Source organism: Boleophthalmus pectinirostris, unplaced genomic scaffold (assembly GCF_026225935.1).
Source record: "Boleophthalmus pectinirostris isolate CB_2022bp ecotype Guang Dong unplaced genomic scaffold, ASM2622593v1 HiC_scaffold_22, whole genome shotgun sequence".
NCBI classification, from domain to species: domain Eukaryota; kingdom Metazoa; phylum Chordata; class Actinopteri; order Gobiiformes; family Gobiidae; genus Boleophthalmus; species Boleophthalmus pectinirostris.
In genome coordinates, this window is record NW_026571190.1 from 22,209,440 (window position 1) to 22,228,219 (window position 18,780).

Below are 18,780 nucleotides of genomic sequence, written 5' to 3' on the forward strand. Positions count from 1 at the left end.
AATCAGAAAGCAGGATTTTTCATTTTGGACCAATAGAATCTACACACTCGTTCACATATGGTCCCGTGACTGTGACAGATCTTGAGAGAGGACTGGGGAGGGGAATATGGAGCAATTCATTCAGATTGTGCGGAAGGACTTGTTTCATAATAATTATTGCTTTCTTAATAAATAAAGGTATATATATATATATATATTTTTTAAAAAAAGAGAGAGAGAGAGAGTTAAAACCGTTATTCTGTGATGCTGCTTATTTCGCTGAGAATCTTATGTGCTAACAACCCAAAAAGAAAAACCTCAGTTGAAGCATGTAGCCTACATTTAAAATGTTAATTATTTACCGGGGTTAGTTTCAAGTCTCTACCTGATAGGTGTCAGGTGACACACCTGACTAATGTATCTGCCTTTTATCATTGACACAATAATATTATCCAGCTTCCTTAATTTTTTGTTATGTTGCAAGAATGGCCAAAGGATTTAAATGAAAATTTTATTAACACATCAGTCATAGATGCAGTTTGTTTAGTGTGACAGTCATGTGTTAGAAATAATAATAATAACAAAAAAATAAAACAAAATGCACTAATTGTAGATACAGTACCATCTCCAGAAATTGTCCCATCTTAAGACTTAGACATAATGACCATAAATTAAATAATTATGTTCAAATAATTAATAATAAACAACATGATTGCAGCATGTAAAAAATTATATAAAAACAAAATTGTTTTAGACAAGTAACACAAAAAGACATACTCAGATTTGGTCACAACAAACTAAAGCAGTGAACAAGGTTGTTTTTTATCCAAATAAAAACATTTTATGTACTCATTTGGCAGGGCATATGTACAATAATCACAGTTTGATTGTCATCCATTCCAAATTTAAAATGTAAAACATAACCCTAATAGGCTGAACTAAAGTTCTTCAAATGTACTCCATAGAAATGTGTTTGGTTGTTAGGTAGTCCTTCAGTATATTCTTCTGGTTGTATAGTCTAACACCATAGTAGCAGCTCCAAGTAGAGCTGGTTCTTCCAGATCTGATGTGACAACCTTGATATTCTGTGCAGAGGACAGTGCCCTCTCCGAGATGACACGCTGCACTGGGGCCTGGTAGCATGAAGCCAGCACTCCCGACAGAATGATCAGCGATGGGTTCACTGTGTGGAGGATGTTGATAATACCAATACCTAAGGCTGTGGAAGCTGGACAGAAAGATTTTAATAAATATTAATTACATTTTCAAAAAAATTAATCAATAGTTTTCTCTACAGCAACACATATTTACAAGAACCTGAGTCTGTAATCACTACTACTAAGACAGTATTTGATACCTCAGAGAAGAAGGCATACCTTTATTGAGAATAGCTTGAGCCTTTGAGTTGCCCATTTTTGCTGCAGAAATGAGGTGAATAGCTGAAACCGGTTCGACCATCTTCATTCCCTCCATCTTCAGCATGTCCTCTGAAATATGGATGCTGTTTAGATTACACCACAAAATCATGGTCATGGTGTTCATGACTTGCACAAAAACTCAAACAGTACTTTGGCCTAATCAACTCCCATCAACTCACCATCATTAAGTTTTTTTGCCTCTCTCTGCAATGCCATGCCAGATGCATATGCCTCTATACATCCGTAGCTACCACAAGAACATTCTGGTCCTTCCAGTGAAACCATGATGTGTCCCAGCTCAGCAGCGCAGAAAGTGCTCCCATGAATCAGTTCATTATTATGTATGATGCCTCCACCAATGCCTAGAGAATACAGACACATTTAGGTGAGTAAACTTTATTTATACAGCACTTTTCACCGATAAAATCATAAAGTGCTTCACAGAGAGCAGGTACAACATAGAACAAGAATGTCAATGTCAAACAATTGGTCAGTCAATATGAAGCAATTTCCTCACAGATACTAAATTAAGATGATGGTTTACCAGTTCCAGTAATTACAGTGGCAAAGCTTTCCACCCCTTTGCCATGCCCAAACTTTTTCTCAGCCAGCGCAGCACAGTTCCCGTCATTGTCGACCCAAACAGGGAGATGCAAGGCGTCAGAGATGGGTGTCCTCAGATCAACAGAGGACCACTCTCGGATGAGTTTTGTGGAGTGCAGAACCACGCCCTCTTGTGGATTTACTCGACCTCCTGATGAGATTCCTGTAATGGACAATATTTATTACATAATAGATTTTGCATAAAAATACTCACTAACAGGTTTTCTCATACCAACACCAAGTATTCTACAGTTGAGCCGAACAGCATCCTGCATGGCATCATTACACATCTTTAGTATGAGGCTTATCCTTGCCTCGTAGGTTTTTGGATTTGACTGAATATATTTCTTGACTATGCTTCCCTGATGTGAAAAAAGGGACATTTAACACAATATTCAAATATGAATGTCTTTTATGTAAGCACAGCTTACTTACCCTCATGCAGACAATGGCCACCCGAAGATTAGTTCCTCCCAAATCAACAGCAAGGGCACTTTGTGTCTCCAGAATATGATCAATGTCCTGTGAGTTACTCTCTTTTACAGTCGGAAAACAGAAAGTCTTCTGTAGTGGCTCGTTTATGTTAATGGAATGTAAAAACTTGAGAATACGTGGCACTGCATTTCCATCACCATAAATCTTGGAGCTGTGGAAGCACAGTTCAAATAGTACATTACATCACAATTGGCACATAAAAGTAATGAGACTGTTTGACTCACCAGGGGTATCGTTTCCCAAACTGCAGCTCTAGAGCATGGTAGATCTTACTGTGAGTATCAGCATCTCTCACATGGAGCACATTTTCACCTACATTTCAACATGAATGAAAATTAGTGTTTAAGTGAAGGGCATTCAGTAGAAACACACAATGTACCAGTTTCTCTGCCAGTTTGCCTTGTGCCCAGGTTCACGACAGGAGTACCAAAGGCCCCAGCTTCTCTAACTCCACAGCTGCTGTTTCCGATCATGCAGCCAGCGTGGGACACCAGCTGGATGAACTGTTCAAAAGGAACATGCTTCACAGCTTGGAAATTGGGGTGCTGTTCTATGCCCTTCTTCCTCATCACACGTACCAGCTCTTTACTCCCTGTTCAATTTAAAATAATATATTTATTTTATGAATCTTGACATTATCTAAAGGTAACTGCAGTTTGTTACTGACCTGCATCAATATTTGGAAAGAGAATCAGTGTCTTCTTGTTAAATGACAGAAGAGCATCCAGCATTAAACCATAAATTTTGATAGAATGCTGAATATCTGTGGTGACTGGATGTTGCAAAGCCACAATATAATCATTCTCTTTGACATCACCTGTAAAACAATGCAAGTATACTCTTATATACACACTGTTAAAGCAATATTTCCACATATATTTGAACAAATACATACCAATCCAGCTTTTAACGATGTCCATATAGTCGTCCTGGTGTTGCTTTGCTAGTAGCTTATCATAGGAAGGGCACCCAGCCAATAAAATGCGAGAATGGTCTTCACACATGGCTATGAGGTGCTGCTCAGCCCGTCGTGTGCAACAAGCATGATAATGGGCCAGTTTACTGATGGCATGGCGGATTGAGTCATCAATTGTACCGCTCACCTACAACAAAGTCAGCAGAGTGATTAAAACAAGAAATAATGTAGACATACCAACAAAAACTATTGGATTGATGCTTTTGAGTATTGGAACATTTTGCAAGCATATATTATATGTACTGTAGCCACTTCTCCAGTACTGTCCGAGCCAAGATGTGGTGACGGTGAACTAATCGGACATTGTGGTGGTGGACAAAGAGCAAAGGCAAGCCCTAGTGGTTGATAATGCAATACAGAATTATCAGGGGCTCAGAGAAGAACTGGTGAAGGCCTGGAAGGTGAGGCATCAGCGGTGCATTTGGTCATCGGAGCACTCTGGGCAGTAACCCCCTGGAGGACTGGTTACAGCAAATCTCAGAAAATCATCAGACATCTCAGTTCAGAAAAGTGTAGTACTAGGAACAGTGAATACTGTGCTGAACCCTCAAGCTCCCAGGCCCCTGGTAGAGGACCTTAGCTTGGAGAAAGGATGAGACCACCAGGGGAGGGTGAGGAAGAGATGTGCTTTTAGTATATGCTGAGGATCCAGCACATTGGACCCCTTTGCTGAATGTGAGACCTAATACAAAATTCACCCAATATTACTCACCTCTCCTCCTTCTAAATGCAGTATTCGAATGTTCATTAAAGCTGCAGCTGTTGCTAGGGCCAGTGCATCAAAACGATCACCATGGACAATCAAAATGTCTGGATTCAGTCGCTGTAGGACATCTGGGAGCTTCACTAGGGCTAGACCCACACTTTCCACCATGGCTGCCTCATCCTCCCCTCTCACTATTGTGTGAAGCTTGGAGCCGATGTCAAAGTCATCCTGTTCAATCATACGAAATGTGTTCCTGGAGATAGAAAAATATATATGAATAATGTAGTAATAAAACATTCAGTGTACCAAACCTTACATTCAGGTCTGATGAGATGAAGAGTAAATAGAACCAAGAAGCTTATGTTTGATTTCTGCCTCTTATCATCTGCCTGCTGCTGTCAGCCAATCATGGCCTGCTTGTCTCTAGCGACTCATAAAATTGCTCATTCTCTCTCCCCTATTTCAGGCTTTTAACTGCCCAACCCATGTCCTCAGCCTTTTCATTTCTATTTGCACAACCTGTACCCCAGGGGATATATTGTACCTGACAATTATTTTATTGTCTCATCTCTGACATCTCTGTCTGCAGGTTTTCTACTATTCATTTGAAATATAACAATATCTGGTTATAAGGTGATATTTCTGTGATATTTCTGAGAGTCTGTTATGGTAGAAATGCTACATACAAGTCTTAAGCACTGCCATTCCTGAGACATTTTAAGTTATGAAGATAAAAGGATTAAAAATTGTGTATTTCTTCATGTAAACTGTACTGACAATGTGCACATATAATAATACAGTGAACTGCATTTGTCTCTGTTTATATCTGTTTTGTTTAGGGATTTGCAACTAATTAAATGATTGATTAATTATTGCTTAAATAAAGTTTTAAAAATTATGTATTTGAAAAATTTAAATGACTTCTGTTCTCAAAACTATAGTTCCACCCAATAAAAATACACAGTTGCCTTTAAAATCATGAATCACAAATCAATTGTAAATATATTAATCCTCTACAGCTTAACTTTAGTCTGTACAGATTCAAATAATGTCAATATGATCTTACAGGTAGGCCTGTCACAATAATTACTATATCGACTTATCATTCAATATATGACAGCTGGAACAATACATTTTGAGGCTCAGTATTTGTATGTACATTTTCTTTGCACAACTAGGAAATTGTTATTGACTATATGATGAATTAATAACTTCTATGTGCAATTAAAGTGTTTTTTTATGCTTACTACTAGGTTCAGTATTCAGTATTGTTTATCGTCTATATTTACTTCCAGGATCAAGCAGCTGTATTTCTGGTTGAATTTTCCTTACCCATAGTCATCAATGAGATGTGAGCCGAGAACCACTATTTCCAGTTCAAAGTCCTCTGGGTGATTTTTGATTCCAAACATGATGGGGGCGAGTTTGGAATAGTCTGCTCTGTTGCAAGTTGCTACGCAAACCCTTAGCCGCTTTTGTAACTATAACAAACAAACACACAAGTCAGTGGGCTAAGCTTCAGCATAAACATATATAAACATAAATGACATCTCCTTAATTGTGTTGTTACCAAGTGTTGGTCTTCAGATTCTCCTCTCTCCATTTTTTCTCTGCTTCTTTGCATTCTCAGATAATATAATTCCTGTTGAAATACAAAAAAGAGAAAACACGGTTAAGTTTGTTAACAATTAGAATTTTAATACAGAACATTCCCGAGATTTACTCACTTGGGTTTTCCAAATGGGCAGATGCTTAAGAATATGAGGACAATTACTCTAACAGTTTTAGATTACAAAGTTGGTAAATGTTTATAACATTTCTGTACATGCTGTGCAGAAAAAAATTATCAATTTAATTTAAAAAATGCCTGGCAAGATTTTTTCTTGTCACTCAAAAAAAACAAACAGCAGTACATTGTGCAGCATCGAAATGTTTGCAGTTAAGGGGTAGAGCACATTTTTGGTGGAAGAACAGAGCTCAAATCATCCACCATAGATAATTCCCCAGTCGAAGACCTTTATTACATGTAATTATTGTTTGTGAATCTAGGGATTTTTTCTATTAAAAAATAAGTCAATTTCCTTGTATGACTATTGTGTGCTGTGCTAACCATGAACAAGTCTGACCAGTCCACGTCACCAGTGCTTTATGTCAAGTCTGACAGTGCATCAGTAATTTTAGCCTTGGTCAATCACCAATTTATCACATACACATTCACAAACATTTCACACATAATTGGAATTTGAACTTCAAGTATTTTTAGGATTTAGGCCTCCATTGAATTTAGTAACAAGTAGATGTGATTATCGACAAAATGATCTTGTTTTAACATTTGGGCTTGATTAGTTCTAATTATTGTGAGATGACATGTGTCATCATGTGTCTCTTTAAATTCAGACCACAGGGAGAAAATTCACAGAGGCAGAATTCTTGGGTTTGTAAAAAGTGAGTCAAGGGTCATTGATCTGAAACAATATGAACAGTCACAGCTAGATATTATGGTTCAAGCTGTGGGGAGATAAAGGAATACATGTTTAGATAGATGGTTGAGAGCTCTGTTAAGGTTTGGTTCACTTAAGGATAATGTCGAATGTCAGGCTTAGTCTACCACCAAAATGTTCATATTGGGCCAGAATTGGGTTAAAAAGTGGAAGCTATAGACTCTTTGGGGGCTCTTTCTAAGAAAATGAGCATAGTACAAGTAAAAAAATGTATACTGTGAAAAAATGTTAATTACTTGGAATGACACATTGATAAAAGAAAAGAAAACTTATTTTTAAAGAAATACTACTGAATAGAGGTTGAATGAGACACAATTTTCACAAAACGAGATACACCACGATATCAGGTCCACGAGAAGGAGACAAGACAAGATTTTGACATAGTTTGTAATAAATAAGTAGTGCAATCCATTCAACAATTTTGGTTTCACTAGTGGTCTTTTTTTTCACTTTAGCAGTAATTGTACTACTGCTTTTTCAAACTACAGCTTCTCAAATTATATAACTCACTAGCTCTTAACTAATCTAAGGGGTATAAAATCTCACAAGATCATTATTCTCATGTGTGCACAATCTTGTGGCAATTTCATCTCATGAAATCTTGTGGTATGAGCTCTTGTCCCATCCCTACTGCTGAATTTCAAATATTGCAAACATGACATTTGTAATATATTGTGTGCAGTGCACCGCTATTTCATTTTATTTTTATTTTTTTCTTCTTCTTTTTTTTTGTCATGTTGTCTTCCCCCAGAAAGCAGAGCACATGCTGGAAAAGACATGGTGTATTTAATCTCTCACAACATTAAAAGAAAAATGTCTTTTTCATTGTGAGCTCAAAGCACACAAAGCACACCCTCATAAAGAGCTACTTCAGCCGCGTCACAAGACAGCATCAACGGCCAGCCTTATGGTATGGGGGCAGGGATACATGCAAAAAGGCTAAGGCTAGAGCGGATCGACATAACAGAGGCACTGATAAGAGGCACCAAAGCTAACGGCTGATGGCAAGGCTAAAAAGGAAGGAAACCATGAACAGCAAATAAATAAAAGAAAAAAAGACTCACATGAGGGTTTTTGGACAAAATGTCTGCGTGCTTTTCCATCTCACGCTTCAATGGATTCACACCCTTACGTTTTCAACCTTTATATATCGACTTATTTTGAAACCAAACATGAAAGTAAAAAAGGCCGGCTCAAACCATCAAGCAGGGGAGGAAAGGAAAAGGAAGAGGCAGAGAAAGGTGACAGAGCCATGTAGGAGAGGGGGGAGGGGCTGAGTGAGCTCACAGATGGCACAAGCCTTTGGATTGGCTGCAGAAAAAAATGGTGCAATTTGATTAAACATTTATTCATTGGTAAATACAGTTTAGTTGTTCCAATTTTGAATGACTGATAGAATGTACTGTTACTACCTAAAAGAAGTAAAAATTTATTCTTTGGGGTTTAATATTAAATGTACTAAGACATCACATACATCCATTCATTTTAACCCTTGTGCCTTGTTGAGGGAAATCTGTGCATCCGAAGGTATATTTATAATATTTATAACTTTGGCTGTGATTGTTAAATTGTCATGAAAATTCACACAGATGTATGTTTTCTACACATTTTTAGACATATGTATTGACAATTTTAGTGACATTTTGTAAACCCTGAGTGTGTTTCAGAAATTTGTGTATCCACTGACTTCCATTATAAACTCATTTTTTGACCCATGCTCAATTCAGTTCCTTTTTCTGAAGCAAGCCCAGTGAAGTTTAGTAAAAATTAAGATTTTCACTTCATTTTCAAATTATCCACACTGAAAGGCCAGTCACACTGATAATAACCAGTAAAAATAAATAAATAAATAAATAACTGCACAATTTGTACATTAAACAAACTAAAATAGCCCTAAAATCCATATTACCACTGAATATCCCCATTGTCAGGCTGGTCACAGTCATAGTCCATATCATAGTAAGTATAAAAAAATAGTATTATTTTGAAATTATTGAGAAATTATTCACAATGATTGTAGGCCATAACAAAAACTGGTATCTAAGGCGTTAATAAGGAGGATTAGTCATATCATAACAGAAACCCAAAAGTGTGACAGACTATCAGTGCGCCAAATACATTAGATATTTTAATTCACACGTGAATAATAACAAAACTATTTTTGCCAACATTAACAAGAATTTAAATTATAAATGGAAACCCTTGTTATTCTTTGGTAATTCATTAATTAAAAAGTGAATTTGGACCCTATAATTAAAAAGTGAACTCCCATTGCGTGTGTATAATATTAAATAAAAGTGATTAAAAATAAGTGAAGTCAACGTGTGCAAGTATGTATCAGTCAATCTATCTGTCTATTGTGAGCCAACAAACTTGTCGAACCTGTTTGGAGGACAATAAAACAAATACAAAAGACATAGCCTTGAACTGACAAAGCAAAGTGGAATGTACAAAGTGTACTTATGCCCAATTGTATGAATGCCATTCACTGTTTAATTTAGCCATTTGAAAGCAAACCAGAGACATTCATATTAAATGTTAAATGATGTTATGTCCTGGGACCAGAGGGCCAGAAAAATATATGTCCTTATGTAAAAATAGTATTGTGACATTTTTTAATTACAGCCCCTTGTTAATTAATTACAATATGCTACGTGAAATACAGCTCTTTTTTAGTAGTTGCCATAAAAAAGGAAAAATAATTGGCATTTTACAGTTCATGTTTACAGCCAGAAAGCTGGCCTCAGGCTATACAAAAGCTTTAAAGTACACCTGTGATTTGTTCCTGTGCACTGTCAGAAGCATGTGAGTTGCAGAAACACTTGTTAAAATGTAGATTTCTGTACCCTGTAGCTATTGTTTAGACTAAGTTCCAACAAAGCAGTAGAGGACATGACAGTAATCTTATCAACTCCAGGGTCATCATAGTCACTAGCTTCATACAATGCAGTTATTACACCATTTTACACACAATGCTGTTTTACTTGACACTGATGTTGCTTCTCAGTTTTATAAATTAACTGAATGTAAGTGAACCTAGAGATGGACTTGGTTACTTTTTGAAAAAATAATACTGTAATGTTCGTGTTGACACATCCTATTGAACTCAAACAAAACATTGTCAAACACAGCTGCAGGATGTGGTCAAGGTTGGTTACATGTGATAAAATAAAAAAGCAAACACAAGTTACTACATCTTCAAATGAGGATATTTGCATCACACTCGAAAGTGGATTCATACCATAGCGGTATAGTATTTTTTATTTATGCATTTCATTTTACCATATTATTTAAAGGTGCACAATATAGCGTTTTTGGTGGAGGGTAAAAGCATATGGTCTGGAATAAAGTTCATACTATGGTGGAGCTATTTATTTGTTTTAAATGACTGATTAAAAGTCCACACTATCATTGTTTATGGGATTTATGTAAGGGAAATTAATAGTGAAAGCCATTGTATTTTTATTTTAATCAGACAAAATTAAATAAAGTAAAAATTATGCATGATTATTATTTTTTCTTTTTTGTAAAGCCTTACTTGGAAAGGGTTACAATTGGGTTATTTCTATCCTATGTAAAAGGTATTGACAACTAAATGGTGTCTTCAGAAGATCGCACACGGTGTCATCTGAGGCTAGACCTGAAGCTGACAGATAACAAACGAGAGTGCATTCCTCAACTACAGGAACAGGTGTGACTTTGTCCAGTTGTAAATAGGGCGATGACACACTGCCCCCCATAGTCTTTCTAATGTAATGCCGATTTTTAATGTTATCAGGCTACTCGTGTAATAACCATGTCATTGTGTAGCGCTAACACATGCCGATACCTCCTTTAAAACGCAGTAAAAACACAACAGAAGAAGTGAACACTAAGTATCTTTGACTTCTAGGCGATCATTAATATTATTACTATAGGCTACTACAGTAATAAAGTAGTAGGCGATAGTAGGTGCGACGCTAAAGGTGTGTTTGGATTGCTTCCGTACAAATTGTTTATTCTTTAATTCTTCAAAGTTTTGTCATTTTTGGTAGGAAAGCCCCATTTCGTGTCCAGCTTCTTCGACTGTGGAAAAAGTTTGACTCAGACATTTTTGTAAGCATCAAATCCCCAGAACAACACGAGCAAACACAAACGGTTTGATGAAGATGTAAATTAAAAAGGGAGGTCTTTTGGGACATGACCGTCGTAAATTAACCTATCCCACCATTGCTGTGATAATAACGCAAGTTTTTAACGGAGCGCTTATAGTCTGTAGCCAGCGTAGCTAGCGTAAAGCCTGAAGTTAACCTAGCTGCAGAAAGAAAGGGGAAAAAAAACAGCCCACAGCCATTCATTGCTCCCCGATGCCCCTGTGGCTGCAGATGAACGATGTAGTTACCTTGAAGATTCAAGAGGATGTCTTCTTCTTCTTTTATAGCTTTTACTGGCGTCTAAAGTAACTTCTTTCAGGTCCGCTTGAGGTTTTCTTTGCTGTTCAGCCCCTATGAGGCACCGGGGCTCCTGTCCAAAAGCTCTACAGGAAGCAAAGCGCGCATCAAACAGGGCAGGTGTGAGGCCTCCTTCAAAATAAAACAGCTTGTCATAACAGCGTAACAGCAATCTTACTGTACAAATAAAGCAACATTTTTATTCACAAGTTCATGGGAAAGTTGCAGCTGCGAGTTAGTTTATATAACATCATATGACCAGCCATGAGCTCATGTGAACCATTCCAATCAGCATACAGACTCTTTCATAGCACTGAAAAAACATTCATCAAGATCACAAAGACCTACCCAGAGCTACAGACTCAGGTAAAATCACCATACTCATCCTCCTGTCTTATCTGATGCTGTCTCCCACTCCATCCTCCTTGACTGCCTCTCCAGATATACTGGAATGACTGGTTCTGCACTTTCTGGTTTCATTCATACCTTTCCAACAGACAACAGTTAATTTCTTTCACTGACTCCCATTCATCTTCTTCTCTCATCCACTAAGGTGTACCGCAAGGTTCTGTGCTCGGTCCACTTCTGTTTGTCATTTATATGCTCCCCCTTGGACAAATCATAAAAACACAGAATCAGCTTCTGCTCATACACTATAATCAGTGTTGGGGAGTAACAGATTACATGTACCGGAGTTACGTAATCAGAGAACAAATTATGACTCTATTCAGTTACAGTTACTGTTTCAGTGAGAGGTAATTGGATTACAGTTACTTTGTTGAAATAAATGGATTACACAGCAGTATTTTCCTGTTTTTACATTTTGGGCTGTATCCTTTTTTTTTTTTTTTTTTCTCATTGCCCTAAACCAGGTCTAAACCAGGTCTAAACTAGGCCTAAACCAGGTCTAAAACCAGGTCTAAATCCAGGTCTAAACTAGGCCTAAACCAGGTCTAAAACCAGGTCTAAAACCAGGTCTAAACTAGGCCTAAACCAGGTTTAAAACCAGGTCTACACTAGGCCTAAACCAGGTCTAAACTAGGCCTAAACCAGGTCTAAACCAGGTCTAAAACCAGGTCTAAACTAGGCCTAAACCAGGTCTAAAAACCAGGTCTAAACTAGGCCTAAACCAGGTCTAAACCAGGTCTAAACCAGGTCTAAAACCAGGTCTAAACTAGGCCTAAACCAGGTCTAAACCAGGTCAAAACTAGGTCTAAACCAGGACTAAACCAGGTCTAAAACAGGATTTAACAGGACTAAACCATACCGCGCGCACAGTGTCTCCTCGTCTTCTATCAGTAATATTTTTAATACGGTTAAGTAAAGACTGGGCTTTTCATTGTCAGACAAAACTTCTTACGTGAAGATATCCTGGTCTTTGCTTCTCTACAGCAAACCAAGTAATCCAAAGTATTCAGATTACGTTACTCACCTTAAGTAATTTAATGTTTTTTGTAATTTAATTTAATACGTTACAAACTACATTTTGGGGTATGTAATCTGTAGGGGAATACATTTTAAAAGTAACCTTCCCAACACTGGCTATAATACGACACACATCTTTACATCGCTACCAAGCCCTCCACCCAGCTCCTCCCTAAGTCTCTCTCCAACTGCTTCACCGAACTTCGGACCTATTTATCATTCAACTTTCTCAAATTCAGCAGTAACAAGACAAATTCATAGTTGCGGCCATCAGACCCCTGCTCCAGAAGGTTGAAGATCTGGTGCTTTCCATCAATAGCAATGGCATCCTGTACTCAATCCTCTTCTTTGAACCTTATCTCAAATCAGTCACAAAATCTTCCTTTTACCGATTTCTCCCGGACTTGATTATCGCAAAAATGTATTCACTCTTTCATTACTTCCCACCTCGACTACTGCATCTGAGTCTTGTGATCTCCGAAAACTTCCTGAACAGGTTCCAAAACTCTACCGCTCGGATTCTCACTCACACCAGGCCCTGGCAACACATCACTCCCACTCCCAGTAACTTTCGCCCACCTGCTCTGGCTTCCTATCAAATTCAGCACAAGACTCTCGTCACTTACAAGTCCCTCCACGCCCAGGTCCCTCAGTACATCTCAGACCTGCTACAAACCTACTCGTGTCTTGAAAGGCATTATAAAAATAGCAGGTATTATTAAGATTATTATTAAGCTATTATTATTATGCACGTGCACTGTTGAGGAGTGCATTGTTGCTTGTTTGTCAGGATGATTATGACTGAGGTTTATTTACGTCAAATATTTACTCAAAAATCTGTGCACCAGATTGCTGTGGAGCTTATAACCCTTATTCAAATAATGCATTTCAGGCTCACCCTTTCTAAGATGCTGGCTGCCTGCAAATCCTGGGAGAGGTGTGTTTTCTGGATGTTTGCAGAAAGGCCTATTGTGCACTATAAGTTGAACCTTTTCTTTCTTTCAGCAGCTGTATTACAGCTAGTGTATTGAAAATATTTGAGAAGCTTTTCTGGGTCAAGTTTAGAGATGCTTAAGGACTTGAGGACGCTTGAGTCCATGGAGACAAACAGCAACATTGACGCAGCAGAACGTGCACAGAGACATAAATCATCTACTGTACTGCCCCGCCCACAACCCAACCCACTCTGTCTTGTGGCATCATATAAGATAGACTTTGGTTTTCCTGCCTGCATGTGAAAACAATTAGGCTTGTAAAAAACAAAGCGCAAAGATGGCAGTCTATGGGTAGGCTAAATATGCTGTAGGCTATTAGTACTACAGTGTTAAGAAAAGGTGGCCAAATGCTATAGGGCTACATAAATGCACAAATGTGTGTTTTTGTCATGGCCTAACTGAGAAAAAAAATAAGATTTGTGTTCATTTAGGTTTGGCAGACCTAACTGACTGACTTCGACAGAGCAAGATTTGTGGAGGTTCTTGTACTACCTGTGAGCCTTGATTTTGTATTTCCATAAATCGTCCACTAGAGGGTAGCAGTTTAAACAGTTGGCAACATCATGACTGCACTGTAAACCAAGGTCTCTTTCAAGGGCACACATCATATCTGCAAAGTTACATACAGCACAGAGAGGACTCAAAGGCCTAGCAATGTTGAAGGAAAAGAGGATAAATGCACTTTACTTTATTAATTATCTTTTGTCCTATTATTTTACTTATTTGCTTCAATAATTTGCATATACATAATTCCTGGATTTACATTATAGTCTACAGAGGTAAATTACGTGATCATGCGACAAATCTCTCTTCCACCCTTACCTTTTTATAACCATCAAATATGCATGTCCCTCTGAGTGTAGTCATAATGTATTCACATCCCTGTTGCTCTAGAAATCTTCCCATCAGCACTTTGACTATAGCATCTGTGTGTGTGTGTGTTGTGTGTGTGTGTGCGTGTATGTGTGTGTGGGGGTGTGTGTGTGTGCGTGTGTGTGTGTGTGTGTGTGTGTGTGCGTGCGTGTGTGTATGTGTGTGCATGTCTGTGTGTGCGTGTCTGTGTGTGGAGGGGGCTGGATGATCAATAAACACTGATCACACAATCCTCTTTTTACAAAGAGTTACAAGGAGACAGCAGGGAAAGTGGTGGGCGGTATGCAGTCAGTTTGAACATTTTCCCATGAACAAGTGTTCAGAGGGAATAGCCTGAATCTTTTGTAGTTTTTTAAAGCCTTGATGATGCATTGTTGTATGTTGATTTTTTTTTTTTTTTTTTTTTTTTTGGGGTGGGGGTGGGGGGGTTAAGCACACATTTTGGTTCTCTTTGAAGCATAATAGGTCACTCAAAACACAAGCAAATAAATGGTAGCAGGCAACAGTAGGAATCTAACATAGCAGTCTGTCAAAAATAATTCACATCTATGTTTTTTGTCTACATGTTTTTCTTTTGTCTTTTGTTTTGTCATGTCATGTCTGCATATTATGTTAAGGTTTAAAACCTGAACCTGAACCTGATAGGAGGCAGTAACATACTGGAGGTTACTATAGACTTCCACGGCCCACCAGGTAAATTTATAGTAATCCTTACTACAAACATGCTGCTCAAAAATACAGAATGACAAAATAAAATAGAAAAATATTAATGAAGAGCACTTATATTGCTGGAAGTGATATTAACTCATCTATGGATCATAAATACAATATTGTTGGATCTATTGGATTCAAATGGTCACTTTGCAGTTTTGATTTAAATGTTTCATGTCAAGAATCAAAGCAGCCTTTTTAGCATGCTGTCTTTTCCAACATGGAATCAGATTATTGAAGACCTATACATGGCGTTCCCACTGGACATGAGCCAATGTGTAGTCACTGGAAGATTGCTCTGTCAGCACTTTTTTATGGCCGAAGGGAAGAAGGGTGTAGCGGCCTGTAGTGTGTGTGAATGGAGGAGGCATTTAGGTGATTTGAGTTGCAGGAAGATGACAGGTCCCCATAAAGCTGCTAATACTGACTATCAATCACACAGAATCCATCATGTACAATATGCAGCTGTGCCAAAAATAAATTAAGTATATGTACAAATGTAGGTTACATGTCTGAGAGTTGCAATTCCTCCAAATCGAAGTAAGTCCAAGTGATGTACAGTCTATAGTACTGATATGCATTTCCTTGTATGCTTAGATAATGTATTCATTTCTGAATTCATAGAGTTCCAAATTCAAAAAGCCAACAAAATTGACTGCATGGTGTTGCTCCTACTTCAAACAGTCTTCAAAATGGTAAAATGCTTGAACTGCTTTGACATACGAATAACTTAAATTGTTTCTTCTTGTAAAACAGCACACAGAATAATAAATCTAGCTGATTTTAAAGCATTCTCTGTGTGTATATTTTGTGATAGCGCTGCAGTATTTGACACTTGTGTTTGTATTCGCCTCGAGGGATGTGCTTAGACAGGAGGTCCTGACACAGGTGCTGCCAAGAGAAATGCCTCCAGTGCATTCTGGGTCTTCAGGTGAACACAACACAGTTTGGTCTCTGCATGGCCAAAACTCTAAACCAATGTGTTTCTATCAAGCCTTTGCCTGTCATGTTTTGACAGTGTCCCCATTTTTGTTTGTATAATCCAGTCACAAATAGCAATGTTCACTATGTGCCAATACCAAGATACAAATAAATTAAGTTAGAGTTATATCTGCCTGGTGGGGACTTCTCATGTAATATCTGTGACAGATCTCCAAATGAACATGGAGGATTTTCTAGAAAGCTAATTATTTTGTGAGCCAAATCAGCACTTTAATATTTGTAATGACATACGTATATGCTCTTTAATGCCAGTAATCAACATAAATCAAAAGGTGGTTTCCAGATTTTAGCATGTGATGATGCCATACTCTCAAATGAGGAGTGAGAGCCAGCTATTGTACTCTGACATGAAATACCTAAAAGGTGTTCACAGCTGTTAAACCTCATTTCCATTAATAACTAGGCTGCAGAATTCATTATATTTCAACAATTTTGCATTTTAACAATATATATATATTTTAGCTGGTCCACCGTCTGTTTTTAATATTATTCGACTGTTGTGAAGATAAGATAAGATAATCCTTTATTGTCTCCCATGGGAGAAATTTGTCTTGGGACAGGAGGTAACATGTTTTATCAAAAAACAGGACAACACAACACAAAGCAGCACATAAACAAACACCATAAAACAAAGTAAATATGAGACCAGTATGACCACGAGTGATGCACCAACAGGACCCTTAAATTATCCGTAACAGGCAAGCCCTTGCATTCTTGTGTTCTATTAATTATTGCACATTCCCTAAGCCTATGTGCAGTTTTGATTGCACATTCCCTAAGCCTTTTATAATTATTTTTTAACTGCATTATCTGAGTTTAGCAGTTTAACAGCTAGTGGCACAAAAGAATGTTTGAATCTGTTCAGTTTACAGTTTGGGACCCTGTACCTTCTGCCTGATGGCATCAACTCAAACTGACTGTGAAGAACATGGGTTGGGTCATTGATCACCTTCCTGCCGAGCTTCCTAACAGTCTCCTCAAAAATTTGCTGAAGTGAGCTTGGGGCCACACCCATTATTTTACCTGCTCTTTTAGTCAAGGTAAAAATCTGTGCTTTAAGTTTGACTGAGAGGTTACCAAACCATGTTGACAAGCCATAGCGTAAGATAGATTCTATGCATGCTTTATAAAACAGCAGCATTACATTGGTGTCAACTCCATGTAACCTAAGCCGTCTTAAAAAATAGAGACGCTGGCTGATTCTTGAGCAGACAGACTGTACCTGCTGGCTCCATTGGAGCTGACAATCAGATAACACACCCAAGTACTTATAACATGTCACCTGCTCTATGTGCCTCCCCCTGATATTAAGAGGGCTGTGGTCCCCGACAGATTTGGGATCAAAAATTATCTCCTTTGTCTTTTCCACATTTAAGACAAGGTTATGCTCCTCACACCAATGCACCACTGTGAATGTTGTGATGTCATCTTAAAACCTGCAATATAGAAAATCATGATGACGCACATTATACTTAACGTATATTTAATATTATTGAACTATATACTTAACATTCATTTACATGCAAATGGAACAATTCTTTGTAGTTAAAATTAGTGGCTGCTTTTTCATTATATAATAGCTATAATGTCATCTATATAAAGCTAGGTAAAGAAATTAGATAATCCTCTTTGCATCTGTGCCAAGACTGTATAAACAGATGAGGTTGAGTCAGAAAGATCATAGCATGTAAAAATGTAAAACTGCAGTTGCAATAAAAAGATCATACTACGTGAATGGAGACAGATCACCTGTAGATAGTGAAATTAGTCATTCCACTAGTGAAGTTCTTGTGAGTATATTGAGGTAAATGAGCTCTTTCTCCTCTGCACCTTTAGGCAGATTTGAGTGGGTGTGTTTTTGCTCCCACTGTGCCATCACGCTCCTCTCTCTCGCCTGCAATGCTCCGTGACAGTTCTACTGCACTGGCTTTCTGGGGCAGGATGCGCTCAGTTTTGGATCGCTTCCAAGTGTTTTCCTTTTTTTCCCACTCATTCTTTTTTCAAGTAAAATCTGTCGTTCTAGCCTTATTGCAGCATTTCAATTCTCTATTTTATACAAGATACAAGAATGAAAGTGACGGCAGAGGATTTGTTGAATAGAAACAGTATAACAGGGCATGTTTGAAAGATGGCGTTAGCTGTCCATGTGCTTGTAAGGCTTGCAGCGAGGTGACAGGTGGCTGCAGAGGAGATGCCCATCACTGTCTGTCCTCTCCCCAAACACATAAAAGAGCATGAGTCTCTGTGCCCATTCCTCTATAGTGTGGGTGAGGGGAGGGCTTGCCAGGTGCCCCGCTGAGCTTGCTTCCTGTGCCACACCTCTATCCCGCTGCCGGACCTCAGGCCATTGGCGACCTCTTGACCCACAATATGGTCAGTATGATGTCATTCCAGGATCCTCCCTCTCACAATTACAACACATTTTACATCAAACTAAGCATTCAGCATGAACACAGTGCACAGTGGAATTGACGTTGTAGGCAGCAGTGTCCCCAAATTCCACTTTTGTTGCCATGACTATAGCCTTTGTTCGCCCCTCTGCTGTTTTCTAATTACTTAGTGCTCATTTAGCTGTGCAGTAGAGGATTTCCCCCAGAATTCCCACTGGAAAGCAGGAATTCCCCAAAGCAGAAAACAGCATCCAATTGTATAACATGGACATCTTG

At 38.2% G+C, this 18,780-nt stretch overlaps 1 protein-coding gene across 2 annotated transcripts; it reads right to left on the reverse strand.

Annotated features, from left to right (window-relative positions):
* Window positions 1–476: 476 nt before the first annotated feature.
* Window positions 477–11,207, reverse strand: gne (glucosamine (UDP-N-acetyl)-2-epimerase/N-acetylmannosamine kinase). Of its 2 annotated transcripts, none has more exons than XM_020931394.2 (14): window positions 11,060–11,207; window positions 5,748–5,819; window positions 5,510–5,658; window positions 4,184–4,430; window positions 3,391–3,598; window positions 3,163–3,312; window positions 2,875–3,087; window positions 2,720–2,807; window positions 2,436–2,646; window positions 2,233–2,362; window positions 1,942–2,163; window positions 1,577–1,759; window positions 1,356–1,466; window positions 477–1,207 (listed from the first exon to the last, which is right to left on the reverse strand). In XM_020931394.2, the coding sequence occupies exons 2-14, from the start codon at window positions 5,799–5,801 to the stop codon at window positions 972–974; spliced, it is 2,202 nt and encodes a 733-aa protein (XP_020787053.1). In that variant the 5' UTR covers window positions 5,802–5,819; window positions 11,060–11,207; the 3' UTR covers window positions 477–971. The 2 variants fall into 2 exon arrangements, with proteins under 2 accessions (XP_020787053.1, XP_020787052.1); XM_020931393.2 differs by lacking the exon at window positions 11,060–11,207 and adding an exon at window positions 7,743–7,909.
* Between the last annotated feature and the right edge of the window lie 7,573 nt (window positions 11,208–18,780).